Raw genomic sequence first — 9911 nt, forward strand, 5'->3', positions numbered from 1 at the left:
GGCACAGGGACGCAAGATGGATCACAGAACAAGGATTACGATAATGTCAAGTTTAATCTGCCAAATATACAAGTTGGAATTGTGGTGCGTGTTTTGCCTGGGTGCTGAACAGTAAACAGGTTTCTTGAAATGACTGATGGGAAGGGTTAAGCACGGGCCCTGGCCAGAAGGGAGGGAATGGGACAGGGAAGGGCAGAGGGGAGGCCTCAGTCGGAGGGGACTGGCCAGGGATGAGCCATGACCCTTCAGGGACCCAGGGGCAGGGGCTCCCAGATGACAGCCTCTCTGTGTAAGCACCCAGGCAACAGACGGGCTGGTTGTTGCAAACTCGCCAGCAGCTGCCCCCAGCACAACCGCCCCCCACCGTGCAATCTACTGGACAAACAGAAGCTCCTCTCACCCCACCTCCCAGGCACCCCCAACCAGGGTTCTGAATTCTAAAAACAGCAAAAACATTCAAATGGTTACATATGAAATGCTGTCCTGCCTCTTTCTGTCACAAAGACAGCAGCTGCCCCCTTCCCCTGCCCCCCCTCCCACCATCCCCCCAACAATTTCTGTGCCAAGATGAAGAGGAGGCCCCAGGCTGTGGGGGGCTCCTTGTCTTGAGGGGCTGCTGCAGTGGTGCCAGGGCACAGGGTGGGCGAGCCATGGCAGCAGCGCTGGCAGCATGGCCCAGTCCCCTGGTATCTCCTCCCTCCGGCCACGCTACTTATTCAGGGAGAGCGACTGCATTCGTCTTCCTGACAAAGTCGCGTCATCTTTTGCTGAGGGTAGAAAGGGAAGGAAAAGGTAGAGTTAGAACAACGCCTCCCCATACACAACTGCGTCCCCAGAACCGCAGACCTGCAGGTCTGAAAGGCCTCAAAAAACTGCAACTGGCTCAGCAGGCAGATGAGGAGAAAGCCCCAAGGAGAAGGGCCCACCTTACCGCCTTCCCAAGGGAGGTTCCTGCTGAAGCCACTGGACCCAGGTATCCAACATTCTTGCTGAGTCTGGGGCCCACTCAGTAAAGGCCACCAACACACTCCATGGGGCAAACAGAAACTCTTCTTACCCGCTCCCCAGCCCCAGGAAAAACCCCTTAATTCCAACCACTTCCCGTGGGTTCTGAAGTCTACAATCAGCAACAATGTTCACAGTCACATAGGAAGTCCTTTCCTGCCTGGGGCCTGTGAAGCAGGAGCTGCAGCAGGGAATTGGGCTAACCAGGTATCTCCAGTGGAGAGAATGCCCCTAGGCAACTGGTTTCCAGTTTCTAGGCCTCAGTTTCCTTGCTATTTGGTGAGGAGGCAGGACAGCAGGATCCCTAAGGGCTCTTGTCCCACAAGGAATCGTGCATGTGACCAGGACACAGAAGGACATGAGCCAGAACACTCCTATAAAGCAGAACAACTCCCCATGGCCAACCTGGCCTAGAGGAACCCCTGCCACCTTCGGTCCCACTGGAGACACGGGGGAAGAGACACGTGGGCCACACCTCATCTAAGTCTGTGCCTTGGCCCCCCTTCCCAAGCCGCTAGGACACACTGGTGACCCCAGGCAGCTGTCTCAGCCACACAAGGCACTCGAGCACACACTCGGGGCCTCCAATCTCACCGCTTCCCATTTCACAAGGCCAGTGAAGTGTAGGGTCGGTGCCCAGAACCAAGTGCTCCAGAGGCTCGGCACTTACCTTTCCTCTCTTCCTCTTTCTTCCTGGCAGCCTCCTCCCGCTGTTTCCGGATGATCGCCAGCCGGGCAAGGTCGGCCTTGGCTTGCTCTGTCTTCCCAGCTAAATGCATTTTCATGTAACGCTCTTTTGCTTTCTGCTTCTCAATTTCTTCTCTGTTTGGATAAAATGGTGTCACAAGGGACATCTTCCCCACCGTTATCAGCTGAGCTGGATGTGGGAGCCAGAATTAAGGCCAAGTATTCAGTCTGGGGCCCAAGCGGAAGAGGGCACCCTGGCTGAGGGAGGGGCCCTGGCTGTGTGCCCCCTCCCTGATGGACACTCACCCAACAAGCACGCAGAGGACAGGCCTGGACCTCTGCACGACAGGCTCAAGGGGCTGGGGAAAGTTCAAGTGGTCCACTCAGCTTCCTCAGATGGAAAACACAGGATGGGGGTGAGCTCAGCACCTGTGACCTTCGGAAAGCCTTAGCACAGAGTGGACCATACCTGGTGGGGCGGTGGGGGTGGGGGGGACAGGATGTGGCTGACTAGGGGCTGGTGTCCACATAAGAGGGACAGAAACCAAGTGAACTGTGTGTCCAGAGAAGACCAAGAGGAGGAAGGCACTACAAACCACACTGTAAGGAGTGGAGAAAGGAGTGGACCAAGTGGCCTTGGATGGGAACAGACCCAATCTCAGATCGACACGACAGCACATTCTCAGTCAGAGCAGCTCATGTGTGCATGAGGCTGCTCCCAAGTGGGGAGCCCCCATGGATGGGGGTGTGGGAATAAGAGCTGGACTCCCATGGGACAAAGGTGACAGCCACCAACCTGCTAAGTAGAGAGAGAGGTGAGGGCCATTTGTTTCCCGTTGAGGATCTCCTTCCCAAGCCTGAGATTCTGAACTGGGGGGTCCTATTTATACCAGGTTCTTGGAAGAGCCAGGTTTTGGAGGGAACAGGGAAGCCCTGCACGGCAGGAGGCTGGGGAGGGACTTGGCATCTCAGAGGCCTCACAGCACACAGGGCTGAGGAATAATGAGGAGACATGGGGAGCCTGGCCGGAGGGGTGGGGGGGTGAAACCCAGCAAGCAAGTCAGATGAGCAGATGTCTGCCCAGAAGACTCTGGACAAGACAACGTGCTAGAGATGAGATGGGAATACCTGCCAGCCCAGCAGACCCTACCTGGGGAGGGAGGAGGGGGCACGGAGGCATCTAGAATAAGCAAGGCTGCAAGAAGGCTCTGCAGGACCTCCTTAGTGAAAGCTAAGTGCAGGCAGGGTGCGGGCCTTTATGGCTTTCACTCCTTAACCCCGAAAGACGGGAGTAGCAACAGGATGCACTTTTCACTGTGAGAAGGAAGCTACTGGAGGGGGAAGAGTCTTCTGCAGCCTCCATTCACGGGCCTTTCCAATGGGGTTTTCATAGACCCCTTAGCCATCATGGGGCCAACACAGGAAGGTGGGAAGTCCTGCAGCCCACAACCTCTTGTAAGGCCCTTGATGTCACCTGGTGGCCATCAAAAGCCAGGGCACTACTTATGGAAAACAGGCCATGTGCAGGGCACTTTGGTACTCGATTGTGATCCTCGCACAACCTCTGAGGAAGCTATTACCTGCAGCAACATTTTCACCTGGGGAGCCAGGCGCCCTCCCTGCAATGTGCTGCCTTCTGGATACCACAGTCCCTAAGCCCCCTCCCAAGCTCCACGGCCATGACATTACAGATGGATGCGGGCCAGAATGGTGAGATCAGGCTGGGTAAGGAGGTGGCCCTGGAGCGGGGTGTGCTAAGAGGAAGGGAATGTAGCGGAACCCTCTGCATTCCGGGATTACTTCAAGTGCAACACTCGGGTCTGAATCGATTCTATGTATTTTCCCTGCTACGTTTCTATTGGTGAATAAAAAATTCTTTTGTTTTGTTTTTTGGAGAAGCTCCTTGAAGTGGCTTTTGGGGAATGAGAAGCAACAGAAATCAACACCATAGCTGGAGCCTCCACACAGTCACTGGGGACCTGAGCCCGAGAAGCGAGGGCCTCAGGGGAGGTGGGTGCCTCAGCCCCCCGCAGGTCAGCCCCCGGCCCATGTGCCCCGGTCACCAGGCCCAGAAGCAGAAAGTTACCGTTCTCTCCTCGAGAGCTCCTTGGGCCCGTCCAGGTCCAGTTGTGTGACCTTTTTGGTTGTCTGTGCCACCCGGTTGGGGTTCTCGATGTCGATAAGCCCTTCCACACCTTTGCGCTTTTGCTAAGATAGAACGAGAAGCTGGCCATTGGAGTTTCAGTCCTGCAGAGCCCCTGAAGGCACTCCCACCATCTCCCAACAGCCCATCTGGATACAGGACACCACAAACATAACGTGTCTAACAAGCACTCTAGCTTCACCCCTCACCCACCTGGCTCCGCCCCATAATCCTAAGCACAGCCTTATTCCTCTTTCCCTTGGCCCCCTTCCAACCCTCAGCAAACCCCAATAAATCTACCTCGAAAATATGGCTTAAATCTACCCACTGTTGTGCACTGCCACTGCCACCAGCCCAATATAAGCCACAATTTCTTATCTGAGTACCAGCCACCATCTCCCTGCTTCCACCCTCAACACCCTACAATTCACTCTTTGCTGAGAAGCCAAAACAATCTTTTTTTAAACTTTTATTAGTTGTACTATTAATTTCTCTGTTTTTCAGTCTCTACGTATGCAGCCTCCTCTTCATATCCTAATTTATAGGGGTCCCGCTCAGCTGGTCTTCAGATGATTCTCAAGGTTGACTGTTCTATCACTTAGCTGTAACTTGAATGTGATTCTGGGGGCAGCAGGCACAGCCTTTCTCTATTCTGCCATCTTGGGCGTTCCCCCAGAACAATCTTTTAAAGCGAGTCTGGTCATCTCTCCCTCCACCTCAAGACCTCCCCCAACTGCCCTCTACAGTGAAACCCAAACCCCTTCAACACGCATGCACTGCTCTTTACATGCTTTCCTCCCTTACCCCTCAGCTCTCCACCCCTTACCCGCCGAGCCACAGCCCAAGCCCTCCTGTGCCCTGAACGTGCTCAGGCCGTGCCCAGTCCAGGGCCTTTGCACTGGTTAATCTGGCTGCCACCACCTCCTCACCACACACGATTCTAAGTACCTGCGATCACAGTCCGTTTTATCTGTAATACTCCTCACTACTTGAAATGATACTGTTCACTTATTTCCTTCTTGTCTATCCAATCACAGGCCCCTCAGCGCTGGGGAGATGTTCTAAGACATGCGTCATTAGGCACGTTTGTTGTTGTTCGGGCATCAGAGTGCACTTACAGAGCCCGATGGCGTGGCCCACTGCTGTGATTGGAGGTGCTACGCCCAGACAGGACGGGCAGTGCAGGTGTGCTCACACCAGCATCGCCGCAAGCCGTATGGAGTACTGTGCTGCACCACCACATTATACCGCTAGTGTCACTAGAGAATAGGAATTTCTCAGTTCCGTTATAATCTTACGGGACCACGGTCATATACTTGGTCCATCGTTAACCGAAACGTCGTTACACAACGCGTAACTATCTCCCTATTAGAATGTAAACTCCTGCGAGCTGGGACTCTGTCTGCACCCACCACTGAGACCGATAATCAATACACACGCGACGAATGCTGAGTGAGCGAGTCCGTGTCCCAGGCCCCCACCAAACTCAGTACCTGGTAATCGTCTTCTTCATCCTCACTTTCATCTGAGTCTAGTGATTTCTTCTCCTTTTTGGGGTCACCTGCAGCCCCATCTCCACCTTCTTCTTGTTCCTCTTCTTCCTGTTTCAGAAATGGACAACCTGCAGAATCAAAAACGCAAAACAAACCCCCAACACTGTGACCCCGGCCCCCACATCCCCCACACGGTGGACCTTGAGAAATTCAGCCCGCAGAAGGCTGGGACCAAGGATGACAAGGGTCCCACTGTGAGACCCCGGCCCCCAGTGGGGGACCTGTCAGAGGCAGCCTATCCACTTGACTCTGCAGCCTGGAAGCCATTCCCACAATCCAGCAAGCCCATCACACAGCCATAAATGCCATTCCCCTTCTCAGCCCTGGTACCTCCTCTCCCAGGATCGGACTCAGCCATGGGGCTGGAAACCACAGTCCTGCTCAGCTGCTCTCCTGCTCCCATAGCTGCCAAACTGTGCTCGCATTCCCAGGCGAGTCCTCCCCTGCTTTCCACTCCAGGGTCAGTGGCAGGCCAGCCACTCTGACCTGCCCATGCAGATGTCCTGCTACACTGGCTTCCCACGACAACACCCCAGCACGCCCATTCCCTCCACCTTTCTTACCTCCCCACCAAAAAGATCCTTTATAAAAACTGTACACCCTTCCCCGCTTAGCACTTGCCTACACGTTCTCCGAGGTCCTGCTCAACTGCCAGCCCCTCCACTAGGCAGGCCCTCCTCTACCCTCCCCTCTCGGGGCTCCAAGGTACTATACAACTGTGCCGCTCCTCTGGCCTGACTGTGCCCCGCTTCGGCGCTTACGCAGGTGAGGATCTAATTCTGACACCACCAGTGACAGAAACATATTTTGTTCCTGACAGTGGGCTGGAAAAAGCGCTGCAGAAACAGAGTAAAGGGAACTACTAAGCTTGGACTGGAGTCAGAGAAGAGGTGAAGTTAAACAAGGTCTGGGGGAATGAATGACTGTGCCTGCTGGGGGTGTGGAAGGCAGGCCATCAGGTTATGCTGGGTTTGGCAAGCAGTCCTCAGGGCTGGAGCCGACGAGCGGTGGTGCTGGGAGCTCACCCTGGGGATGGGCAGAGCCTGGCAGAGGGAGAACCCCTGGAAGGCAGGAACACAGGACCAAGAACAGATACCCACTAACGCAATCATTGCTGAGTGAACAAAGCTCTAACTGATCCAGAGGATGGCTGCCCTCTTGACTGCCATCAGTTGTTCTGAGACTCCCACCTGCTCCTTGCTGCCCCCCAAACCTCAGGTATAGGCCTTTCCCTGAGAATGGGTGGTCCTTGCCTGCCCTCTCTGGGTACCAAAGAGGCAGGGCGCCACCCTGGGACACTGGAGTGGCCTGGACAGGCATGTACTCACCCTGGCCTTCTGCTTTTCAGCCTGGAGCTGTGCGTCGATCTCCTCGGGGCTCGTGTACTGCCGGGCCCGGCCTTTGTGGCCTCCCTTTCTCCCTGCATGAGGAGGTGAAGTTGAGGAGGGCGGAAGGGAAGCAGCTCCTTGACTTCCCAGCCCGAGGGCTGTCATGCTTGCGGCGTTCTCATTGGAGGCTGCAGACCTCACCTATCCCTCACCAAGCACCCCCCAAACCGATACTCCCCTCCTCGTGTTCAAAGGACAAAAGAGGCAGCACATGACCACTTGATGGGGCACCGAACTGTGTGCTGGATGCAGGTTCCCACACACAGGACCTGAGGGGAGGATATGGAGGAGGGCATACCGCATACAGTGACTGGCAAAATCCCCTGGTCCCTCAGAATCCAAACATAGCAGACTCAGACGCAATCATGAGAACGTGTAACACTTACACCTCTGCTGTCACTACCGTTCTTTTTACTTGCAATGTTGTGTCACAGCCATGGGCTCTTTTGATCGTCAGAACAAACCTACGGTGTAAGAATTACAGCTGGTCCCATTTTATAGACAAGGAGACTTAAAATCAAAGTAGAGTGAAGAGCACAAATGCTCGAGTCCAACTCTGGGATTCAGCTCTTAGCTCTACCACTTACTAGCTTTGCGATGTTGAGCAGGTACTTAACCCCTCAGAGCCTCAGCTTCTTCATCTATGTCCCTACTTCATAGGGTTGTCACGAAGATGGATTTGTTAACACATGTAAAGCTGTTGGGACAGTGCATGGCACAGGGATAAGCACCACAAAAATGTTTGTTATGATTCTTCCTTTTCTCTCTAATAACAGTATTTGGTGTAGGGGGAAAACCACTGGCCACATCAGTAATTTACTACAAATGTGAGCGAATGTAAAATACATCATGTTCACCTAAATGGTATGGTAGAAAGAGAAAATTTAATACCTATAGATAGGAGAAAACTTTATCTTGCTTAAAGTAAGAAACATAGCTGGCAAAGTGCAGATTGAAAATAAACCGAACTACCATCTAAGAGTTAAAAATATGACTAGCAATTTCAAGTTCATCTAAGTGTATCAGTTTTATAGTCTGACCCTGTTGAGCCAGGACACTACACAGACCCCTGCCGAAGCCATCAGCCAGTTTTACAGCAGGGTGGCATCCCCTCCGCTTGTCCTAGAGGAAACTGCGTGGCTGTGGCCTCTACCCATCCCCAAGCTTTCCTGAAAGCTGTGGTCCACCTGATTTCAAGTGAGTCTCTCACTGAGGGCAGAGAATCGGTGTGAGACAGCCAGAGCTAGTCTGGACTCCAGAGACACTAAGAGATACCGGCCTCCCCTGAGTTCCTAGACAGCAGCTGGAGAGCCATAATTGGGCTGCTACAAAGTACACCACCCATTTTTAATGACTACCTCGGTTCCCAGGAGTGTCTCAGTCTATGCTCATGAAAATCCTATTATGAGAGATCAAGCTCACCATTATAACCAACACCCTTTCTTGCACTCTTAAAAGTCCACGCAATAGTAACAACTCAAAACTGGCTGCTACCGGCTCCCACCCTGCACACTTGGCTAGGAGATACTGACCTTAACTTGGTCTACAGTAACTTTCATCAGCAATTTGTGTCTTCAGAAACGCTTCCCAGTTACATAACGCAAGCAAGAGTTGGTCCTTTGTTCATGGGGAATTTGATACTTTAACATACCCGTGTTGTGTTTGGCTTTTGAAGCAAATTAATGCAAGCAAGAAATGTAAAACTTGTCTACACATAAAACTTTTCACAAGCCAAAAGGCCAAATCATTTAACCAAGAATTGATATATAGGACTTTCTAATGTTAACATCCAACCTTGGCTCAAAGCACCTATGAAGTCGGACTCCGAGAGCCAGAATTCTGGAGTTGGAAGGGCTCCTTTTGCCAAACAGTAGACTTAGGAACAGAGGTAACATGGCCCTTCTTACCACAGAATAAATTAGTAGACAGCAAAGTATAAATGAATTCTGCTCTGTGAAGCCCAGTGTCTCTGGAAGCAGAGTCAGGAAGTCATTTAGGTTTGAAAAAGCTCCAAGGAGATTTTCCCGTGGGCTGATGCATCTCAACCAACAGGACACATGAGCTACCAATATCAACAGAACCAACATCTGCTCTGTGCCAGGGGCGAGGCAGGCACTTCCAGCGCTCTATCGTTTTATGACCCCTACCCCCAACTCTCCAGGCTAAGGGTTGGCAGCCAGGTGTTCCAGATGAGGAAAACAGGCTGGAAGTTAAATAACTTCTTCAAAGTCACATGTTGGGCTTCAAATTGAGAACGACCGAAGCTTAGGGAAAGAGGCTGGAAGACGATCGACAACGCACTGGGAAGCTATGGATCCTGTACCTTCTTGGCCAAGGAACTGACAAAGTCTTACAAACAACAGCAGGTAATCCTTACTGGGCACTTCAGGCCTGCCCGGCCCTGCATTGTGCACTCCACCTAGTGTAAGGCTCTCGTCAGTACTATGAGGTAGGGACAATCATAACCCCCGTTTCCAAATGAGAAAACCGAGACACAGGGAGGTTAAGCGACGGGCTCAAAGGCACATAAAACCTCGAGCCGCTCCTGAATGGGGCAGTCAAAGCTCGGTCGGCCAAGCTCAAGAGCACTACGCTATGTCTCACTACGCAGGCCCGGCTCGACCAGAGCCCAAGGCCCACATTTCACACGCGAGCCAGGCAGGCCCTGCACAAGGCGCGGGACAAAGTGACTCAGTCACCGGCGAACCTAGAAGGAAAGAAGCTTCAGACCCTCCAGGCCAGGAGAAGCGCTCCCTAAAACTGGCCTTCTGTGTCCGATCCGAGGGAGTGGCTCGAGGCCACTGTGGTCCTCAGTTTCCCCATCTGGACAATTGGGCGTCGAGGCCCAGGCCTGGACCTCGGCCGGCGCGGACGTCCCCCCTTTGCGCCTCTCTCCGAGGCTCCCGCGGGTTGAGTGGACAGCGGGAACCGGACTCGAGCGGCCCCTCGAGGCCCGCGGGCCACGCGCCCGGCCCTCACCTCCTTTAGGCATCGCGGCTCCGGCGGCTGCGGCGGCGGGGCCTCGAACTGACACCGGAACCGGAAATACCTCGGGCTCGACTTCTTCCGCCCAGCCCAGTCCCCTCAGCGCGGCGCCGCCGCCGCTGTCGTCGCAAGAACCGGGGACCTCACGGA

General features: G+C 53.6%; 1 protein-coding gene across 1 annotated transcript; it reads right to left on the reverse strand.

The window, feature by feature from the left end:
* Positions 1-35: 35 nt before the first annotated feature.
* PDAP1 (PDGFA associated protein 1) lies at positions 36-9907 on the reverse strand. Its single transcript, XM_033109948.1, has 6 exons — positions 9756-9907; positions 6717-6808; positions 5329-5436; positions 3779-3900; positions 1676-1827; positions 36-767 (listed from the first exon to the last, which is right to left on the reverse strand). Exons 1-6 carry the CDS (start codon positions 9766-9768, stop codon positions 709-711), a joined length of 546 nt encoding a protein of 181 aa, XP_032965839.1. The 5' UTR covers positions 9769-9907; the 3' UTR covers positions 36-708.
* Between the last annotated feature and the right edge of the window lie 4 nt (positions 9908-9911).

Source organism: Rhinolophus ferrumequinum, chromosome 7 (assembly GCF_004115265.2).
Source record: "Rhinolophus ferrumequinum isolate MPI-CBG mRhiFer1 chromosome 7, mRhiFer1_v1.p, whole genome shotgun sequence".
Taxonomy (NCBI): Eukaryota; Metazoa; Chordata; class Mammalia; order Chiroptera; family Rhinolophidae; genus Rhinolophus; species Rhinolophus ferrumequinum.

Bases quoted from the DNA above. Each gene is read 5' to 3' on its own strand.
- PDAP1 (XM_033109948.1), bottom strand. The intron at 3,901-5,328 runs GTACTGAGTTTG...GTTCTATCTTAG, and splicing joins ATGAAGAAGACGATTACCAG to CAAAAGCGCAAAGGTGTGGA. The intron at 768-1,675 runs GTAAGTGCCGAG...TTCTACCCTCAG, and splicing joins GAAAGAGGAAGAGAGGAAAG to CAAAAGATGACGCGACTTTG.